Below are 23,161 nucleotides of genomic sequence, written 5' to 3'. Positions count from 1 at the left end.
CTGCTGTTTGCTGTAAAAATAAAAAAAGTTTGTATCGGTGCATAAGCGCATGTCAATGATGCGCTGGTCAGTGTCAAGTCGCTGGGTGACCTTGAATGTTTCCAGGCACCAAATCCGAATTGATCCGTCCGAAGAAGCGCTGAGCAGTAAACTATGAGTAGGATGAGCAATAAGACCGGAAATAGCGTCACGGTGGCCTCGCAAAGTTGTTACTAGACCAAAGTTTACCTAAACAACACATAAACGCAGAAAAATTACTGAAATATTTACTCCTAACTGACAAACGGCTTGTAGGCTAGTATATTGCCATTGAGAGGAAAACATGAGTAACTTTGTAATAACTGGGTATTTTTTCATGCGTTCAGTCGTGCTTGCTTGGTAGTGGTGTGAATTCTTGTGATTAATTGTATGGAAAAGACATTGCAACCATTCATTGGTGTCCACGCTCAATCAACCTCTTCTATAATGTTTTAACAGCACACGGTGGCCTGCTGACTATGTTTTTTTAATTTTATACTTTTTTTCCTATAGATAAAAATGAAAAAAATTTCAATCAACCATATGAGAAGTGGGTGTACCATGTGCACGATTCGGATATCTCCTTCTCCACCACCAGTGATGAAATACCCGAACCTTGGATAGAAACTGCACCTTGTTAATGACACATGCCCGTGCACATAGAAACTTTTACCTTGCAGTCGACCTGAAACAATAATCTGAAATTTTATTCAGGCATCAGTTATATACCCAAAGCATAGTCAAATCATTTTATCAGCGTAGAAGCTGCTTTGAAAGTTATTTCATACCAGGAGTTCCCAAAAAAGATTTCATTTTTGATAAACATGACTCTTCAGCATGAAGGTCTGTGGCAAATGCAAAAGGAGCAAAAAAGTCTTGAGCAATACAAAGTTTTGCTACCAAGTCGTTTTTGTTTGGAACGATCTTGCGATTTCTAAACCAAAATATTGATGGTCAGATATTGTCCGTTAGGGTTTAACTTATCTGAAGGCTAAATTAGCAAAACAGTACACAACAGAAAATTGGCGTGCCAGCATTTACTTAGAGGAGGTTTGATAACTTTTTTGAGAAAGAAAATCGTCCCTTTGTTCAAACAACTTGTAACGAGCATACTCGAGCACATTTAAGATGACGGTTGCCACCAAAAAGCGCATTACAAATAGCTAACATGGCAAATCTGGTAGCTTTGGTATAAATTATAAGCCGACGTATGCCTAAGCTATGCAATATGCATGAATGAAGTGTGGGCATTGCGTTATGGTTTAATTTACAGTGATGTTGTTTAAGCTATCCAAACACACGTAGAATGAACAAGTGAATAAAAAAGTAACAATCATTTCAAAACTTCAAGACAACTTTCTACTTTCATTTTACTATACGCTGAAGAGATCGGAAGATCGAAACACTGGCCAATGTCCGTACCCAGACAGCAAATCAACCATTTTTGACATTGGTACAACGGCTGCAGACGTTGGATCAATGTAAAAATGGTTGATTTGCTGTCTGGGTAGTTACTTTTTAGAGAAATAGAAAAAAGGCAAAAGTCATGCAAATGGAGCTACATGTACTTGAGAGGTTATTGTTATTTTTTTATTCACTTGTTGATTTATGCATATCAGTATGTATCCTCTGTGGATCCTTTTCTGGCATCATGGGCCAATCCCATAGATGTTTGCTGGTACACCTTTTCATTTTCTTTGAATCTTAACACGTAGAATGGTTTGTTTAAATTAATGTAATCATTGAAGAATTTTTTTAAAGTTATAATGGCGTAAGCTAATAGGCTACCATCTCTCATGCGCAGGCTACATCATTGTAGCAGCAAATAATAGCTGAAGTATCAGTAGCCTATACTGTAAAGTAACATATTACCATCAAAGAGATGCATTTTCTGGGTTTTCACTTTGGGTTGGTGTATTCCGATGCCTGCCTGTGAATTTTTTAAAAACGCGCTCCACAATTGATGCTTTTTGACGTAATCAATAATTACAATGATGTCGCTCGACATTGCCACCAGCACTGGTTTCTTCCGTTTAATCACTGTCAAGGAGACTACCCAATCTTCACTTCGAAAGTCACAAGGCAAAGGTGCACTTAGCTGCGCAGTAACAAAACAGTTTTTATCAAAAGGCTGCTTTAGTTTTAGTAGTTTGAGATAAAAGTAATGAGGGTTTTTTTTGCTTTTTTTTGTAAAAACATCAAAAGATGTTGCATTGTAAAAATGGTATCTGTGTGTGAAGACGTAAACCATTTGAGGCTTATTTTGTGTAGCCTAACCAGGGCCGTTAAGAGGATATTTTGGGTCGGTACCAATCAGATCTTTGTGCCCCAAATCAAAACACTTTTAATAAAAAGCGCACTATATCCAAAGAATACGAGGTGATATCTTCAAGTTCCGGGGATCCTTGGGAAGGTTCCGGGGACCCTTGGGAAGGTTCCAGGGACCCTTGGGAAGGTTCCGGGGACCCTTGGAAAGGTTCCGGGCTCCTAAAATTATCCCGCGCCCGGGTCCAAGATTACTCTCTGTATCCCCCGTCAACGCTACTGAGCCTAACAAATTTCTTGACACATATTTCTGAACTCCATGGGGAGATATCCATTTCTCCAGGGGAGATATCCTTTTCCAAAAAGGACAAAAAGAAGAATCTCTAAACGATCGCAAATTCCAAATTCGCTTTGGATAAAGCAGGCGAACAGAAATTCCAAGAGGCAAGCACCGACCAGACAGCTTAATAACTAAACTACGACATTCATTTCACCAAAATGATGTATCTATGTGCTTTATATATAACAACATACTCTATCTACGGTATTCTGTAATATTGGAAACGCAACATAATGTAATTACAACAACAATTACTGCAACCATGCTGCAACATAATATAATTGGCTAATAATAATAATTAATCCTTATATTTTACACCAATTGTTGTGACAGCAAACAGTAGGCCTATAGGTTAGGCTACTGTGCGATTACAGATAAATACTACAAAAGGAAGCAGCAGAGAGACATTATAGTCATCGACTCAGCTGCTCCCATTACAGTACTTTAGCATGTCATATGTCTGGTCGAGACACAGTCGTGGGCTATAGAGTGGTGTCGAACCGACGTCCTTTGAAGCGTCTCGCAGACGTGCTCTGCACTCGGTCACGCACCCGATGAACTGCCACATAGGCTTACTGCAGTATACTGTAGAAACATACAGTAGGCAATCATTCTAAGGGTGTAAGTTGATGATGGCCTTGTTTTGCACGATTTGTTGATTGCCTAGCCCTGGCTGAATAACACATCGAAATCTCAAAAATCAAAAGACATCAGAACACTCGATTGAAATCGGTAGCTTACTTGAAGCATTTGTTGTAGTTCGCTGTCTCCCATTGAGCCTGTAGACTGTTTTCGTTTCGGTATTTTAAAAGCACGAAGCTTCTTCAAATCGGCGTCTTCAAACCCGTAACCTTTAAAATCAAACACACGCTAAACAACGTTTAAACGGAAAATGTGACAAACTACAGAAAAAAAGTCCAGCAAAAAGGCTAACAATGAGCCATATTGTGAAGAAAGGGGCGTTCTTCCCGGCTATCAGCGCAAGGCTGAGCACTCACTAGTACAGCGAGCAGCTGCGATTCGCCAACCATAACGGTGTAGCTTCCACGCTAGCCATTCAGATCATAGTGCTCAGCCTTGCGCTGATAGCCGGGAAGAACGCCCCTTTCTTCACAATGTCCTCTGCCCTGACGCCTGCTGGTTTTGTTGGCTCTTTCTTTGTTTCCACAAAGATAAGAGTTAAACTGACTGGTAAAGCGGTGGTCGAATAAATTTGTGGCAGAATACGGTGCGATACTGATGAGCCCAGCCTCATGGGCGAAACACGTGTCTATCGCTGTCAATTCTTGCTACAAATCGGCTGCCGAGAAACATGAGCTATAGCTTTTAGAATATTCACGTAGATCAGTGGTTCTCAACGGGGGCGGTACCGCCCCCTAGGGGGCGTTTTGATTTTGCAGGGGGGCGTTTTGATTTTGCAGGGGGGCGGTATGATTACCTCGGCTTAAGGGGGGCGTTTTGATTATTAGGGGGCATTCTGGTTTATCCCATCTACCAACTAGCGTAACGATTTCGTCACATCATTGTCTGGATAATCTACTCTACATGCTCGCACGATAGCCAAACAATTTCTCTTCCACCATCGTCGTATTTGATTGACCCACCGTTATTGTTTACAAACGCAATCTATTTAAAGTTTAAATTCAGTAATGTTTCAGTATAGCCTATCACAAAATCTGGTGAGTTCTGTTATGACGTAACCACTACTACCAGTATACGGTACTGTTTTCATGCTCGCAAATATATATTTGCTTTTTGTAATTATTAGTTTTTGTCGGGGGGCGCTAAAATTTCGCTAGTTTATAAAAGAGGCGTTGGGCCAAAACAGGTTGAGAAACACTGACGTAGTTTAACGGCGATATTAAAAATTCGAAGGCATATCAAAACAACACTAAGTGAGTTTAAATCGAATTTAACTGAAAGTTTTGAGCTAATTAAACAGTAAACTATTTTGTACGAACGAAATACTGTTGTTTCAAAATTCGAAATAAGCTAAATATCCTTGTTTGTCCCGAACAGTTTATATGGCATTAGCATGACAAATGTGACATAAAGGATGTAGCTACACTTTTCCATGACACAACTGTTTAGTAATGTTATTGCCTGCGTGAGCATATTTCGTACCGAATACTCCAATTTTCCAAGGTTGAATTATACCAATCCCTCCAATCACTATTTCATCCGTTTCTTCCAGATAAGCGATCGACAAAACAGGCATTGGGCAAACAGTCGGGGCAGATATTACTTGACATTTTTGCTTTGTATTTGAATATACACGAAAGTTTTTGTCTTTTCCGACAGCAATGAAGAACCTGCAATAAAAAGGCGTCATTTCAAAGTTTACTTTCAGGTCAAGCTAATTTTTTTTAGCTTTTAATACAAATCAGAAAGATCTAATCTGCAAGTATAGGTCCCTTTCCACATTTTAACGACTGCAGACGTTGCCTCAATGTAAGTAAGGACATATTAATTCAACTCTTGTTTTAGCTTCGACAGGACTTTGGAAAGTTTTTTTAACAACAGCCATGGCCACCTAAAGATACGGCCTGATTTGTAACATTTTGCAGAAATTTCCAGGATTTTCTAACGTTGGGCAAACGTTTAAATAAATTTTTCTAAAAATTAGATTTTTACGCTTTCTTTATTCTTTTCCCCAGATGACACAATAGGTTTTAACATCCTCACATGTTGAAAAACAAAGAAAATTTGATTTTGTAGATTTTAGTCAGACTGTTAATTTTAAATAACAGTCTGATTTTGCCTTTTTCAACTTCTTTTTCTCATTTGCTACTGCTTCCCCAAGGCAGCAAAAAAGCTTTTTGTCATTAGGAAACCGCAAAAAGTAAAAACATCTCAAAAAATGTCAGTCAAGCACTAGCAGTAGCTGTAATCAAAATCTGCAAAATGTGACAAATCGGGCCACATCTCCAGGTGGCCATGCAACAACACATGTTAAACAAAAACACTACCAAGAGACAAAGATTGAGATTTGGAATGAATAAATGTAATCTAGCTGTGTGTAGTCTCAATTCTGTTTCCCTTGTGACCTCTCACGTAGTCCAAGGTTTGCCCAATTATTTGCAAGACGGTTTCTTCATTTTGAAGAAAAGGTTTCTCAGCCGACTTGCGACTCAGTTAACTAATGGGGACGTCCTACATTTTTTTGATAGAGATTGATTAATCTTTATATTGAGTCAGACTTAGTCCAAAAATTGCGTGAAAACCGTTAAAGACATAGACTCATACTTATGATGGGGAATCCAGATCAGGTGTTCCAACGACTGACCAGCAATGGGGAAACGATTTGCGGCAAAACTTTCACTTCGTTGTTTTTCAACTGCAACAAAGCATGGAAGCAATTTGACGTCAACGTTTTGCAGTACGCAAATCAAATAGACGACCTGTTTCAGCATAGTTAATAAATCAGTCAAACAAATATTGTTATCTACGCTTGTGAAATAAGAAGGCTAACGATCATCTTGCTAAAAGCAAAACTCATATTACTACAAATACATTAAAATGTGATTAATCAATGTAAGAGGTTTGAGGGTGACATTTCATAATAAATAATCACTTTAAGGATCTTGCTCAATCTCACGTTAGGCCTGCTCTGATAGCTCTTTCCATAGACACACTGATAGGTAGCTTAGAAAGATCCAGTAACGTTGGTTCAAGTTTAGTAGCTAAGTGAAGTTGAACTATTCGTTTCCAAGGCAGTTTTATTGTGCGTTTTTATGTATAAATAATTTAAAAACACGCGGAAACTTCAAACTGGCAACCTCGATGATAAGTTCCACGACAGCAGTTTGAAACATCCATAAGCACGGAAAACAGCTAAAACTAAGCCTCACAAGAAAGTTTTTTGAATTAGCCTAATCCTTTCAATCAATCGAAAACAATACAGTATAGTAGCCTAATATTTCCGCATTTTGAGAAAGTTAAACATAAATTAAAGTCAAACATATTGAAGCTAATTAGTTGTAAAAGTTTCATTGTTTGAACAGTGGCCTACATGCATTTTAGACTACGGTACACTTGAAAACGTCTCCGATTAAAAACTTCTCTTACCTTTTATTTGAGTTGTGTCCACATCTTCAAATTTATCATGCATACGATGATGAAAAAAATTTCTTGATCCAATTCCATTGCTAACTGACAAAAAACAACTTTTCCTCTTCAAATATTCCACGTAAGAGAGCAGCGTATGAATCGTACATTTTATAAGTAAACTACAATAACCTCAGCCTGCTTCGTAGGCAGAAATTTCCAAACATAGGCTACTGTTACTAACCAAGCAAGTTAAATGCTCTCACAAAGCTAGTCAAGTCTTATTCTATGAATCTATACAAATCAAGTGCTGTAAGTTAGGTATGAAATACTTATAGAATATATCAGACAAAATATAATAGGTTACTGTTTTATCATGCTTGCATCAACCTTAAACCTTACCGAGAAACTCTTCTCGCAGCAAATTACTTCTGTATGCAACACATTTAATTGACTCTTTAAACGAAAATGATGCTTGATGGTGGAATCCATGTGTTAGGCATATCGAATGGTCGAGTCTTCGAGAGCTTGCTGAGTCATTCAGAATAGATTCCAATTCCTCCTTTACTGTTGGCCAAGGTTTGCATTTTGGAACAGTTGTCATTAACATTTTGATTTGATTTTTGACATACCATCACAAAGCAACATATTTTATTTAATAAATTAGAGTTTGAAAAAGGAACTGGTGTCGTCATAATTTTAGCACATTATGACGTGTAGCTCAAAATGATATACAGTACTAAAATATGTTATAGGCTACTGTCGTTCTTACATGCTAAACAAAGTTGTTAAGTTTTGTGATACGTGAAAACTGCGTCTAAAAAAACAAACATCTTGGAAGGTAGGCCTACTTGTCTTTGTGCTAAACTTGTAAGCCAACATAAAACTAAAAAATAGCCTACACACCCGGCTGCACACGCTTGGCATCATTTCCTTTTCATTCTTATTAACTTATTATCAATAAGGCTGCATGGCCGAGTGGTGAGAGCCCTGGAGCGGCGGTCGAAGGGGCGCCGACACCGCTCAAGAGCATGCGGCTGTGTCTTCGGCAGGACACTTAAAGGCATGCCTGAAGGTGGTCATGAAGATTGGCTTCATTGCTTTCCCGTCCACTTAATATAAATCTTCAACCACCAGGTGTAAGCTTGGATACGACAAACAAAAACAATAAGGCTAAAAATAAACTTTTTTCAATGTTTTCTTTACAATTTTGCAATGGAATCTGAAAATCAGTTGCCTAGGTTAAAGCCATCGACTTACTTTTTATTTAAATAGGCTACGGTCAAAAACGTTTTGCAATTTTCCAACACTAAAATATAGTCAAACAAAGAAATAATCAAGTGTGGCACGAGCACGACCTTACTGTAGGTTGTTTCTAACAAAGTATAAAGGTCGACTTGCCTCGCTGAAAACTCAAGACTGAGAGCTCCCATTCTCGCATGTGAAATTCAAACAACAAAAAAGAAAACAATTTGTGTGTGCGTAACTTACAATTTCTTGCTAAAAAAATACAAAAAAACGCGTGTAAAAGTAAAATTCAAGCAATAAAAAAAAAAAATTGTGAGTATCTAATTTGCAATTTCCTGCTAAACAAAAAATAGCCTAAATAAAAAACCCGTGTAAAAGTAAAATTTAAGTAATAGGCCTAAAAAGTAAAAAATCAAAATAATTTATGAATACCCTATATTTAGCTGATTTGCTAAAAATGAACGAACAAACAAATATAACAAAAAACGAACAAACAAACATAAAAGCCTAAATAAAACAATACGGTATACAGAAAAATTTAAATTCAAGCTATTAAATTTGTAGTTGACATTTAATGTTGAAATCACAGACCAATAGAGTATGCGGACGCGAAAGCTTTTTTAGCCCTGTCATTAGTAGTCCTACTTAGTCAAACTACTGTAGTATTTGAGTAAAATCAAAGCAATTCTTTCTTCTACACCTGGTTTTGAGCATAACGGTCACCAGGTGAATACAAATTAGACTTTATATCAACGTTGATTACACGTTTATTTTCGTAATTTCAACGTATAATTTAATATGTACAATGAAATCCATATATAGCTTGCCGTAAAACCTGATCTATGTTTCAGAAGTGTACGCTATACAAACCTAACAGCTAATCGTCATATTTCCCATCAATTCAATGTCACTAAACGTTAAATCAACGTAAGAAGATCTTAAAAAGATCAGTTTCTTAACAACATTAACCCAACAAAGCAAGATTCATGCTTGATAAACTACCAAACCTGACAAGTGACAATATGGTAAACAAAAACTAAGACGTTTTATACACCAAAAACAAAAGGCATGAATAACTTGATACTGGTATAGGTAAATCATGCCAGCACTAAGCATAGTACAGGACAATAACTGTGACTAAACAAATGGATAGCATAGATCCTAAGTCAATGATGTCATGCAGTATTGCAACCAGATCTACACAGTGGAAAACACAGCATTTATGATAGCTCTATGGTGCTTCACAAAGCAACACAAAAGTATATTAAACGCATAATAATAGCAACCTGGACGTTGTAAATTGGTAAAACATAAAAGGTTCATCGGAGGTTAATACATACCCACCCGGCGTGCATACTGGCCCTCCTTTTGCGATAAATGTTTTACCACGTAAAAACGGTTCATGCAAGAAGCTGATATCTTCTGACTTTTTTTGAAATTTATCGGGGAACATTTAGACAAAAAAATGTTCAAAAAATACCGGGTAGGGGCAGGGCCTCTGAAAGAAATTTTCACTAGGGGTACGAAGAGTCATTCCGGGCCCCCCTCTCGCTCCGGGCCCCCTTTGTCTTGGGCAAAACGCGTGATGATTGCTTAGGCGTATTACACACCATACAACATTTTACTGCAGAATTGGACATCTGTGCGCAATAATAGTATCAAGCTGCAATAAAACTATTATTTTGTGTTGTGCGTATTATGTGATCTGTACCTCGCCAATTTGTGTATCCTACATTGAATTCGTGTGTCAGTTGTTGATGGTGCTGTGGAGAGGTGTCGCTTGTACATCTTCAATGTAAATTTTTTTACATAGAATTCATATTAGATAATTTTACATATAATTTTACATAGAAGACATATAATTCTTTTTTTTTTTTATTTCTCTTAGATGTAGCTTATAATTATTTCTGAAGAGGACACTATGTGGTGTCGAAAACGTTGGATTTAGTAGTTTTTTCATGTCTTTTTTTTTGTGTGTTTAATGTTAAATCTGTTAACGTTACTGAGTGTTATATGTATCTGGTACAAGCCAAGCTCTCTACCAAGGCTCAAACATAACATCTTGTTAAAACATAGGCTATCAAGTTTGCGGGAATAATATCTATGAGGGTTAATCTTTATTGCAATCTGACACCAGAAGGGCTCCCGACTTATATTTTTCAACCTATTTTATAGAAACATGACAAATGACAGAATAAGTTTAATGAATTAATTACGAATACAATTACAGAATTAATTAATTACGAATATAGTTACTGAATACAATTTAACTTAACTTTAACTCTGCCCAATTAATACATCACAATTCAAACTTTGTCCTTTCTTTTTAGTTTACTTCAAATTTCAGGGATGGTTCAACTTTATTTCTTTTGTTTTTCCTCCAATCAGAATCTCAGACAAACATTTTTACTTCTCTATCAACATTAGCACCAGTACAACAGTCAACAACCAAAAGAAATAGCAAGGAAAAACGAGGCAGGAATATTCAGTCCTTTGGTTTTTTACGATGTTGCCAGAAAATAATTACTACTTTTTTTGTTATTGTGCAGCGGGGATCGCCACAGACTTCCCCCCAGAGGAAAAGTTGAACGAAAGGGCAACTTCCTCGAGTGTACACATACAATTGCAAGTAAAAATTTTTACAAAGGACAAACATAAGATTTTAGAATAGGCTGCCAGTGGGGTAAAGGTTGACTGAACAGGTAAAATGCAGGGATCGAAATGCACTGACAAAATACACAAGAGGTGAAGAGGGCGGTAATGACAAACATTAAGTAGTGTTGTAGTGAGTATTGTAATGACAAGAGTGTGTGTCTGCCAGAAATTTAACAAATGTGTAAGATGCATGAAAAGGTTAGCCTATATACAACACAATGAAAACATTTTGTCTTAGTGTGTTTTATAGTCAATCAAAATCCTACAACAAACCTCTTCATTTAAGAAATTGCAGGCATGTGTTGTTTCAAAAACAACAACAAAAAATGCACTAAAACGTAGCTGAACAAGGAGGCAGACTGGCATGGCATGAAACCAGATTGTTGGAAACTTTCCATTAACCAGTCTCAAAGCAACAAGTTGAAAGTGGCCACATACCAACAAGTTTACCACAGCCAAACAGATTATGAACACCATAACTCAAGAGATTCTAATGAGCTGTAGGGCAATTCAAATTCTGATACACAATGAAATAAGAAAAAACGAAACCACTCTACTCAAGCATCGCAGGAGCTGATAGTATTTCTGAATCAAAAATTGAGTGAAAAGGATAGATTACGAGGCATGACAACAACTTAGATACTACTGAAGAAGACTTGAAATGCTCAAACTACCAACACTCTAGACAGAAACTTCACAAGCAATACGCAATCTGGACCACTTACATAATTAAAAAAGAATGTAGAGATACAGACATACACAGCAAATCAAGAAATATCAAAGGTTCATGCAAGAGATGAAAGACTACAAACACTACACATTTTTGAGTTTAGTTGAAAGAAAAAATATTCACAAGATACTGGACAATACAACATCAAGTTTCAAAACCTTGAAGATGAGACGGCAGATGAACAGCTCTACCCGCACGAGTAAAAAGGGTAGGGTTGACAGTTGTGTCAGAAACAGAAGGCTGCTTGACTGTCTGGTTTCTGGCAAATAAGCAACCTTTAAACGGTCCACGGAGACATTTTTCAGACTGTCCTTTATGTCAAGGGTGAAAAATTTATCATGTCGTTGCACAACACGATAAGGCTCACTATATCGAAGTTGAAGTGGAGGTCTTACAGCATCATGACGCACCCATACAGAGTCACAAGTTTTTAAATTTTTATCAACCCAGCTCTTGTAATCTGGACACGGTCTAGTCTGACAAGGCTGGATATTTTGAAAAAACTGTTGTAACTGTGAAATGAATTCATGTTGGATAAGCGGTAACAACTGATGATGAAAGAGAGAATGATAATACCATGATGAGGACACGTGAAAACACTTATGTTGAAATACCTGTGGTTCCCTACGATGAAGTACGATTTACAAGAAATGGCTGCAATGGAATTGTTCAAACAGATAGAAACACATCGACTGGAAGTGACGATTCTGTATCTGCCTGCAAACGGGAAGCTACTTTACAACGTAATCAGGAAAGTTCTCAACACTTGAGGAATAAAGTGTCAACCAAAGAAGATCAACCATACCTCATGGGTGCCTGTATTTGAGAACACAACACCGGCCGCAGCGAGGCAATTCAATCCATATCAACTGATCGAAGATGATGACGATGTAGAATACGATTCAGAGCAAACAAAAGCAGCTCCAGAAGAAGAAAATTGGTATGCTTCCCCAAGGTCACCACTTTCGAGTACCTCAAACAGAACATCTTTGTATGATAACCCGAGACCACAATCAGCCATCCGTCAGAGCCTTTCTGGCTGGAGGGGACAACGAAATGAATCGGTAGAAAGCAACTACTGCCCGATGAACAACAGTTTCATAAAAAGATCCTCGAGCCCAAGCAGGTTGAACAGAAATGAGAGTTTGGTTTCAAATTCGGTGCCAGAAAATATTGTTAAGTCAACAGAGTACGTTGCTATGGGACCACAAGCATTGGAAAGCTGAACACAGTTTCACCAACATCAAATCATATCACTGGTCTACAAATTTCAACTTTTTTTTTCAGGTTTGGGTTTTGACAACTGATTTCGGCTAATTTTGGGGCGCTGAATCCGAAAATGAACTCAGCTTTTCTCTATCACATCAAGTTTTCTTTCTATCGTTGCCATTATTTTATGAAATTGATCAATTTTTACCCTTTTTAGTGCAGTAAAATGTCAAATATAATTATTTTCTGACAGCTATAAACTTTCAAACATAGAGATATTTTTACACTAAATTCATAAATTGGTTCAGATTTCCGCTAAAATAAAAAAAATTCCTGTTATGATAATCGTAATAGGACATAGTGGAGATTGGTAGCGTTGAGTTTTTCCATGCTGGCTTGAACTCCCTGTCTTGGCTTCTCAGGCGTTATCTGTGGGTCAGCTGCTATCTCTGTGCACTGTGCAGATGGAATATCGTAGGAAGACAGCTGGTGGGAGTAGATTTGACTTAGTAATAAATTCTTGCTTAGTAAGGAAGATTTATTTAAAAGTTTCATAAAGCACATGTACATTGTACAGACCAGCATCAGAGTTCAAGCTGAAAAGTGGTTTGTAGAAGGAAAAGGTATTTTCATACTTTATAAGTTTGAGCTCAAGTCGGTTAGAGTTTTTGGTATAGTGGTGTTTCTGTGGAAAAACTTGCTCTTAGAAAACTACTAACAAAGAAAGGTTATATTTGATCTCAAGCTATGTCTGCTTCCAGCAAAAGAAGAAAATGTTGTAATGATCCGGATATATTTTGTTACATTTCTGGATGCTTCATGTTGAAGTCTCAACAATGCAATATTACCACGTTTGTAAAAAGGGCATATCTTGCTTACTTTAAAGTCAGGTTGGGGGACCAGGACAAAAGCTGGGCTCCTCATAAACTGTGCAAGACCTGCGTTGAATGTCTGAGAAGTTGGTCGCAAGGAAAAGGTTCACAAATGAAATTTGAAATACCCATGATTTGGCGAGAGCAACGAAATCATGTTGACGATTGTTATTTTTGTCTTGTTAGTGTGAAAGGGTATAACAAAAAGAGTAAACATCGTTTGAAATATCCAAATCTGGATTCGGCATTGCGGCCAGTTCCTCACAGTGATGAAAAGCCACTGCCAGTATTTACATCACTTCCAGAACTACACGAAGAGGCTATTTCTTCTTCAGAAGCATCGTTTAGTGAAGGAGAAAGTGAAATTTTTCAACCAGCACCCGAGGATCTGTCAGACAAGCCTTCCCAGTTTAATCAGATAGAATTAAATGATTTAGTGAGAGATTTGTATTTGCCTAAGCAATCTGCGGAGATATTGGCATCAAGGCTACAGAAAAGGAGACTTCTCAAAGCTGGTACAAGCGTGACATTTTATCGCAAACGAGAATTTGCTTCCCACAATGATTTCGTTTATTGTAACAATATAGAAGAGCTTCTTTTAGAAATGGGATTACCACAGTATGATGCAGACGAATGGAGACTTTTCATTGATAGCTCCAAACGAAGTTTGAAGTGTGTTCTACTTTACAATGGTAACGTGTACGGTTCTATTCCGATAGGACATTCGGTGACAATGAAAGAAGAGTATCAGAACATCAAAACCGTTCTTGAAAAGTTAAAGTACCATGAGCATGGTTGGCTCATCTGTGTAGATTTAAAAATGGTGAACTTTTTGCTGGGGCAACAAAGTGGCTACACCAAATACCCATGTTTCCTATGCTACTGGGACAGCAGGGCCAAGGATCAGCACTGGAACAAAGAAGAGTGGCCTCCAAGGCTCACCTTGACACCTGGAGACAAAAATATCATACGTGATCAGTTAGTTGATATCAAAAAGATCCTCTTGCCTCCTCTTCACATCAAACTTGGTCTGATGAAACAATATGTAAAAGCTTTGTATCATGAAGGAGAGTGTTTTAAGTATATATGTTATGCTTTTCCTGGTCTCAGTGAAGAGAGAAAAAAAGAGCTGGAATTTTCAATGGACCACAAATCAGGCAATTGTTAAAGGATGAAAATTTTGTAAAATCAATGTTGCCATTCGAGGCTAGAGCTTGGAATGCTTTCGGTGCTGTTGTGAGAAATTTTTTGGGAAACAAAAAAGCAGAAAATTATAAAGATCTCTTAAGGGAGCTACTGCTTAGTTTTGAAGATTTGGGATGCAGGATGAGCATCAAAGTTCACTATTTGAAGAGCCATGCGGATGAGTTTCCAGAAAACCTTGGGAAAGTTAGTGAAGAACAGGGTGAACGTTTCCACCAGGATATTAAAATTATGGAGGAACGTTATCAAGGTCGGTGGGATTGTCATATGATGGCCGACTATTGCTGGAGTTTTAAAAGAGAAATTCCAGATGCTGCTCATAAAAGAAAGTATCTCAAAAGAGCATTTTTAAGCTTATAAGTGAAGAGGTCATATTTTATGAAAGCTCTTTTTTTGACTGTTTCTGAACTCGCCCTGCCCAAGTCCCTTTGAGTCAATCTTTATTTTGGCACTTTGCTATTTCTGTGTGTGTCTTCAGAATTTCTGCACTCCATTGGAATGTCTATGTGCATATTGTGTGAACTGTAGGCTATAATTCAGATAATACCTTGTCACTGTCCTATCGACATGTTCGTCAGCATAATGTAGCGTTTGATGTTATTATGGTTGCTCTTTTGCATGCCTATTTTTTATTCCAAGGCATGAAATTTTAATAAAGACAATGCAAATTTGTGTGAATATAATATAAGGCATCTGCAGCTAATAAGGCCCGGCCAGTAATAAGGCCCACCCCCTGGATCTCCGTTGTTACAAATCTTTTAAACAAAATTGGAAGCTCCCATTGCTGCTATGGTAAATTGAGACTAACTGGTAAAGTTTCACAGCCTAAAGTTGAGAACTTTTTGAGTTACGGAAAGTTGAAGTTTGGGGGGACTGAAATTGAGTGGTTTTATTAATTTTCACATATTTTAGACTGTTCTGCAGTAAACAAACCGCTTTGACTTCCGTTTTTTTGCATTTTATGTGAAAGATATGTGCATGCAGATGCAGTAAAACCAATAAATTTGAACTTTTTTCTAATTAAAGCAAGACTGATAATGATGATCAAACTAGGCTAATTTTGGTAATGAGGCCCATGGGCCCCTGGGGTAACATTGTGCACCCCTGGTTAAGAAAGTGAGGGTTAAAGACTTGAGTGACCTAAACAATTCTTGTTACACCAATATTCCAATTTGTTATTGTAATGGAAATATCATAATTTCAGAATCAAAATACTTTATCATCCCTACCATATCTAAAAACACCATGTCGCTTTTTAAAAAATGGAGCATGGGGCGGGGGAGAGAATAATTGTCTCTGTGTATTTAATTATTACTTATGTGCCTGTGTTGTCGATTAGAATTTGTTTTATGGTGTTGTTATTGTAAAAATACACCTTTTCCATCACTTTTGGTGCTAATTCAAACCGGGCCTTATTCACAACACGTGCATCTAATAAGGCCCGCAAGAGATTTTTTTTATTTTTTTAATGTTTTACAACCCCTTTTACTTAGAAACTTGTTTCATAGATATGTTGTTTAGATAGACCCAAAGTATCCTTATTCCAAGTTTCGTTCAAAATTATGCAGTATTTACAAAAATATTGAGGTTTGAAAATTAGCGGGCCTTATTAGCTGCAGGTGCCTTAGAATGCTTGTTTGGTAATTAAAGCTAGATTATTGCAGGTAAAACAGTGTTTATTGCATCAGAATTCCTTGTTTTGACAACAGAGGGGGGCAAAAATTGATTTTTTTCAAAAATTAGGGACATTTCATATCTCAAAAACGTGATGTGATAGAGAAAATCTGAGTTCATTTTCGGATTCAGCGCCCCAAAATTAGCTAAAATGAGTTGTCAAAACTCAAACCTGAAATTTTGTGTAGACCAGTGTATTGTGTTTTGAGGAAAGGTTTTTTGTTGTTATTCTAACTTACCACAAAGGAATCATACACCGCTTCTTTCAAAGATCAAAGTCAAGAACGAACGCTTTGGAGCATTCTGATGTAGGTCTAATATAAGTATTTAAAACGCTTTGAAGGTTTTATGTGCAATTTTGTTATGAATTACGTCGGGGTCACCAGTGCGGGAATAATATCTATGAGGGTTAATCTTAATTGCAATCTGACACCAGCAGGGCTCCCGACTTATATTTTTCAACCTATTTTATAGAAACATGACAAATGACAGCATAAGTTTAATGAATTAATTACGAATACAATTACAGAATTAATTAATTACGAATATAGTTACTGAATACAATTTAACTTAACTTTAACTCTGCTCAATTAATACATCACAATTCAAACTTTGTCCTTTCTTTTTGGTTCACTTCAAATTTTCAGGGATGGTTCAACTTCATTTCTTTTGTTTTTCCTCCAATCAGAATCTCAGACAAACATTTTTACTTCTCTATCAACATTAGCACCAGTAGTACAACAAACAAAAGAAATAGCAAGGAAAAACGAGGCAGGAATATTCAGTCATTTGGTTTTTTACAATGTTGCTAGAAAATAATTACTACTTTTTTGTTATTGTGCAACGGGGATCGCCACAAGTTAATCATCTGACCAATCCTAACTTTTCTTCATTAACTTTTGCATTCACCACATGCCCAGCACTAGCAAAGGTGAACGAGAGATGCTCCGAAAGTATTCTCCGGCTCCTGCTCTATAACTCCGAAATTCATTTTGAAGTGAAATAAGCGTGAAACTACCTTTGTCAAATAGTTTTTAAAAAACAAAAAAAAAACACCCGGGCTTCTTGCCCGGGTTTTTCTCAAACCTACTTTTGCTACACTATGCCTCTCCCCCCCTAGACAGGAGAATAACTAACTTTTATGATTTAATTTAGGGTGCTTTTAACAGAACATTTTGCACGTAAAGCATTAAATTGCCACTCTGGGCCCTTAATTTGCTCGCAAAGCACTCGATTACCTTTCTGAGCCCTTTTGCTAGATTACGGGCCCTCCAGGACTAAAGAATAACAACTTTTATGCTTGAAATCAGTCGTTTAGGATGATTTTAACCAAAAATTTTTGCGCGTAAACTGTAAAACCACAATTCCGGGCCCCCCAACAAATACAGGTCTGGGCCCTCAAGGGTACGCCGTACCCTCCGTACCCCTCCTCATAGGCCTTGGGTAGGGGTAATACACGACAAAAGCAAAGTATGTAGAAACATTAGAGGTTGAACCTCTTGTCAATAAACAGCATAAGTAGACCAGCAGTAGATAACTTACTGCAAGAAATCGAAAGCTTATAACTTTCAAAACAGGCGCTACAGCCAAAAATTCTTCCAACATACAAAAATAAAACAGAATTCTTTTCTAACAGACCCTTTTCCTGTCAATTTGCGAATTTTACGGTTACTTGACAGTGTGGCAGGCGCATGTTTGCAAGATTGCTTGGATTTAAAGATGCTTTTTTCAGTGTGTGAGCAATCTTTAATGTTTTGTGCTCTTCTATAGAATACAATCTTTTCACGTGATCAAACAGTGGTGTGCAGATTTCTCCAAGAATGTTCTCATGACCAGCAGTAGGAATATGCATGCGAGTTTTGTTGACAAAATTGTTGAATATGTTTTTGAAATTGTGGGTAAAATCAAAAAGTAGAAAGAGGCGTTCGTCCGGCTTTGTTGAGTGGACAATACTGTGTGAAAGTTTGCCTCCACACAAGTCCATGAACATCTTCCTAAAACAAATGAATTGCAATTAGTGCTCCACAACCACTGTTTCTTACCAGTCAAGGTATACACCATGCGACGACGGATGCATCCAACCATTGATGGTTAGATGCTACATGTATCTTTAAAATGTGCACCCTCCTACCATTTTCCATTTAGTAACGGTACTTTATCAACAGCACTAGTAAATTGTGACAGTCTAATACAACCCATGACAGATTGTTCAAACAAATGATATAGAATAGCAGCAAAGCACAACTATTACGGTTATATTGGTACTATAGGCTACTATACGGTACATAACAATTGAGGAAGTTGTAGAAAAAATAAAACTGCCGCAACAATTTAGCATCCGCAAAAACCATACAATAGAAATCTTAATTTTTTTTCCTTGTTCAAAAAATCAAACAATTATGGCACATATTTAATGTCAAATTAAAAAAAAATCTAAATCAAAGATGGAATTACCCGTTCAAAAGTTCATACCATAGAGGATATTTGATAATATTTTAATGTTGTCCACCAGTGGCGTACGCAGGGGGGGGGGGGCCATTGGGCCATGCCCCCCCCCCCCTTAAAAATGTTTTAGTAGTTAACGACGTAGATTAAGGCATTTAATTTGTTTTGCATTGCTCTGTCAAAGCAATTACTGTAACAATGTTGTTTCATAGACTAAGCCAATACGAAATGCATGGCCCACTCCACCTACCCCACCCCAGGTATGCCAATGTAGCATAGTGTTCTGAAAGCCTATTACAGTGATTAGTGAGAGAGAAATGGATATAGTCTAAACTAAAACCATACTGGGATATCATGAAGACATCTGGGATATCAATGGCCAGTGGCGTAGCCAAGGGGGGGGGGTGGTTACAACCCCACTTGGCACGCGTATGACGTCACGATATTGAGAATGATGCTTTCAGTCTCTTTATGCTTGGGAATGATGCTTTCAGTCTAAAAAACTAGCATAATTTTAAACAAAACTGCATTAAAAGAGCGAGTTTTGCCAATACCAAACATTCAAACATCTCAGCCAGGAATTAACAACAAGAAAACATAGAGACTTAGCTTTATTTCCGAATAATGCCGAAGAAAACATGGTCTTATCCTTTTGCTATGCCACCTGACAGCACCATTTTACAGGAATATTCATACCTACATTTTTGTTGAAAATGCTCTCAGAATGCACCAAATTCAAAGTAATTTTTCAAAATTTTCTGGGGGAGGCCCCCCAGACCCCCCGCCGCTGGGTGTCGTCTTAAGCGAAAACGCCGTCGGGCTTCGCCCGCCGGTCGCCAAAACCCCCCTTTCAAAATTCCTGGCTACGCTACTCTCAATGCCCCCCCCCCCCCCCTTGAGGAAATCCTGCGTACGCCACTGTTGTTCACTGGTCTAGTCTACTTAATTGATTCACATGCATTGTAGTTCAACCAACAAAGTTAATGTACCTATTATGTAATTAACTATTATATATATACAGTAGGCCTAATTAATTTACATACCTATTACAACACATGATTGTCAACAGATACAGCTATCACGACCGAAATGTCATGCAGTGCCACCATTATCTGTTGTTGAACCAGAAGCGCTGCAACTTAGTGTCCAATTTGTTGACAGGTATCAAGCAGATGACATCCTTATATTTTCCACATGTTGACTGCACCATAAATGTGAGAACCGTCTTTGCAGAAGTCCCATCTTCCGTAAGTCCAACAAAGGCTCCATTACTGTACTCCAGTAGTTCTCAAACTGTGCGTCGCGACGCCCTGGTGAGTCGTTTCACTTTTCCAAGGGCGTCGCAGAATAGTTCCGTTTCGTGGCTGAACTCAGTTTGAGATTATGAAAATGAGGTTAGCTCTTTGAGGACCGCTGGGACACATGTGTCCCATGCACTTAGCTGATTACACCGCAATTAACCAAAAAAATTGCCACTGTTGGCCTGATACCTTAACGTAGTATTGGATGTCTAATTGTCTATCCTTTAAAAAAAATGAAACTCTGAATCATTTTTCTTGGTGTTATTTCAGTTTGAAAACAGTAAAGAGTTGAGGTTGCAAGTGCGTTTTTTTCCCTTCAAATTTGCGAAGCATATTTATTTACATTTGTCTAAGCTCGAGTTGAAATTTGTAATAAACTTTCCGGAAAAATTTCCAAACTACGAATGGATTCGTGATCCTTTCGTAGTTTGAAATCTGGCAAATTTTTGAATTCAATAAATGACGATTATCCAGGCTTGGTGAAAGAAAGTACTGCGAATTATTATCCCATTCCCTACGTCGTATTTATGTGAAGCAAAATTTTCTGCCTTGGCGGTGATAAAACCAAATATCGATCACGTATAAACAGTGAAAGAGAAATGAGGGGGGCAATTTCAAAAATTCTCCCAAGATTCAATGAACTTTGTGAAAGCAAACAAGCCCGCACGTCACATTAAATAATATGCATTGCTTTTTGTTGTTGTATCAATAAACAAAACTTTAATCATATGTTTCCTCATTAACTTTTATTTGCTGGTGCGTCGCAAGTCCAGAAAACTTTTCCAGAGGAGTCGCAACAAAAAAAAGTTTGAGAACCACTGCTGTGCTCTATTCTTTGCGCTGTATAAACCTCATCTATCATCAAAGTGACAATTCGCTCTTCGTTCCGTATAGAAGCAGTGCGTTGCTTTATGTACTGCACATCAATTTGTCCACCATTCACAGTGTTTGAAACAGAAAGCTGTTGAAGTCGTCTTATAGAAGGCAAAATAAAAAAACTTCTTTAATATCTTGTACAAAGAAGTGCTCATCAGCTGCCACAAGTAAGACACAGTAATTAAGTTGCTGGAGTAACGGCGTCCTTGTCTTGCAACTAGAAGCAGGTTAAGCTGTTCACATATAAACAGAATTAGTGATGCATCTGAATGGCCATCAACTCCGCAGTCAGGCAGTGTCTCCGCTGATAGATAGTTTTGTAATGCAGATACAGCAATGCTGACAAAATTTATACGATTGCTGGAATTTTTAGAATCTTGTTCATCCATAATAGATTTGCAGAAAGCTAGAATATTCGCCAATTTAGAGGTGGTTTTCAATGATTGAGACTGCAGCAAATGCCTATACAAATGTGGTGGCACTACTGTTCCAGCCAATTGTTCACCAAATCCAACGTCATATAAAAACCGTTCAAGTCTACTGAATATTACGTCATGGAAGTTGCTAGAAAATGTGCCAAAATTGCACATCGTTCATAAGACTTGTGTCAAACCTGTTTAAACCTGTTTAGGCCTGTTTCAGTTTGAAACCTGTTTAAACAGGAAACATTGGATTACCAGCTTTGAACACCTGTTTTGAATTGCGTGACAATGTCTATCACTATTGCGTCACAGTACTGCATACGTGAGTTTGAGATATTGATATCTATTCTGGTCATTCGTGAAATGGTTGCTTGAGAGTTAGTCGCACATTTAACTGTTTGCTTAGTGCTTGCTAGCTGGACAAAAATTCCGTCTTTATCTAAGTAGTTTGTATTGTAGTGACAGTTTTTAGAGGTGTACGGCGTTGCATCCCGATTTCGATAGCCGCGGGCTAATTTTACAGGAATACACTTTTTGAATAGACGTTTCAAGGAGTGTTTCTTTTTCGGTCATTACATACAGACGAACGGATTCGGGAATCTTACGTTACAATTTTCCCACGAAGAGATTATGGTTTACCGCTGTGACCAACTACAGCCAAAGAAACAAATGCAGTAACTTTCAAGCTCTCAGTCACTATAACAGATCCAAGCAGCTGGGGGCACTTGCAAAATCCTCAGCATATTTTACATAATGAAAGACAACTGTGGTTTATTTAAAAACAGTTACAAATCCAGAAGGTAGATGAAGATGCGCATCTTTCAGTTTGGCTGTAAGTGATGCAAAGTTATCAAAAACGTCTTGCTGAAGCAAACGCTGATTTTACTGCTGGATTCTTTCATTTTCCTCATATCGCCTTGCTGGCGCAGTACTAGCAAAAGTAGCACGGGCTGAAGAAGATGGTTTCGAAAGGTATCCTGGCAATTCTGGAAATACTTTTGGAACAGCAGTGGATTTTATGCGTAAGCGCTTTAACTCTTGCGTGTCTCTGGCAAGACGTCTATTCTTGCGAATATCTGAAGAAACCTGTATAAAATCCTCTTCGTGAAATGTTTTGCACACACTTTATGTGTATCTGACACAATCCAATCCTTACGAGGAATAGCTTTAACCCAACTTTCTCGTAATGCTGCATCTTTGGTAAATCCAAATACTGTAATGTTGTTTTAGTGGTATCAACTTTCATAGTAGAGAAGTAACCAGCCTTGCAACCAGGCACACAACATTTAAACCCCATAGTCTCAGAAGGGAGGTATTGTTTTCAAAGTAGAATGTGAAATTTTACTTGCAGTAAAGTATTAGCCTGAAAGAAATAAAATGTACATACTACTAATTACTATATGTAAAATTGTTCATATGTGTCTTTCAGACCCTGAAAGTCACATAGAAAAACTTAATCCTATCAGTTGTGTCGGAGCACCTAATCTAAACTGGATGCCACCAATGAGTATAATGACATCCAATTAGTAAAATGCTGAAACGGGCGCTTATTGGCCAAAATGTGCCGCTTAATCACAATTGTGGGACGTTGCTTTCGCAATGTTGGCCGATAAAATTATTTCACCCGGTTTTTCTTTTAAGTGCAGGGCCAATTTGAAGTTCCAATCCGCCCTTGCCACTAGGTTACCATACCAGTTTGTATGCTTCTATGTGTATCGTAGCATGATCGCTGGCAATTTATTTCTCTTTCATTTCAATGCTTATATCAACCACTTTGCCCCCGCAAGCGCTGATCGACGCGGCGCGTTTTCAGTACGGTAAGCACGACGCAACTTTTTGTTGCTTAACGTTGGAAT

At 37.8% G+C, this 23,161-nt stretch overlaps 1 protein-coding gene across 1 annotated transcript in view; it reads right to left on the bottom strand.

Annotated features, from left to right (window-relative positions):
• LOC145782714 (uncharacterized) overlaps positions 1-7,197 on the bottom strand; it is a 35,936-nt gene extending 28,739 nt beyond the window's left edge. The window contains exons 1-8 of the mRNA XM_082594472.1: positions 7,073-7,197; positions 6,692-6,775; positions 5,870-5,960; positions 4,748-4,935; positions 3,365-3,474; positions 1,891-2,116; positions 579-703; positions 1-228 (exon numbers count right to left, since the gene is read on the bottom strand). Coding sequence (XP_082450598.1) covers positions 1-228; positions 579-703; positions 1,891-2,116; positions 3,365-3,474; positions 4,748-4,935; positions 5,870-5,960; positions 6,692-6,734 — 1,011 coding nt within the window. The 5' untranslated portion in view covers positions 6,735-6,775; positions 7,073-7,197. The remainder of the gene's footprint in view (positions 229-578; positions 704-1,890; positions 2,117-3,364; positions 3,475-4,747; positions 4,936-5,869; positions 5,961-6,691; positions 6,776-7,072) is intronic.
• Positions 7,198-23,161: the final 15,964 nt, after the last annotated feature.

This window comes from Aplidium turbinatum, chromosome 1, assembly GCF_918807975.1.
Source record: "Aplidium turbinatum chromosome 1, kaAplTurb1.1, whole genome shotgun sequence".
Classification (NCBI taxonomy): Eukaryota; Metazoa; Chordata; class Ascidiacea; order Aplousobranchia; family Polyclinidae; genus Aplidium; species Aplidium turbinatum.
This window is presented reverse-complemented; position numbering and strand designations above follow the sequence as displayed.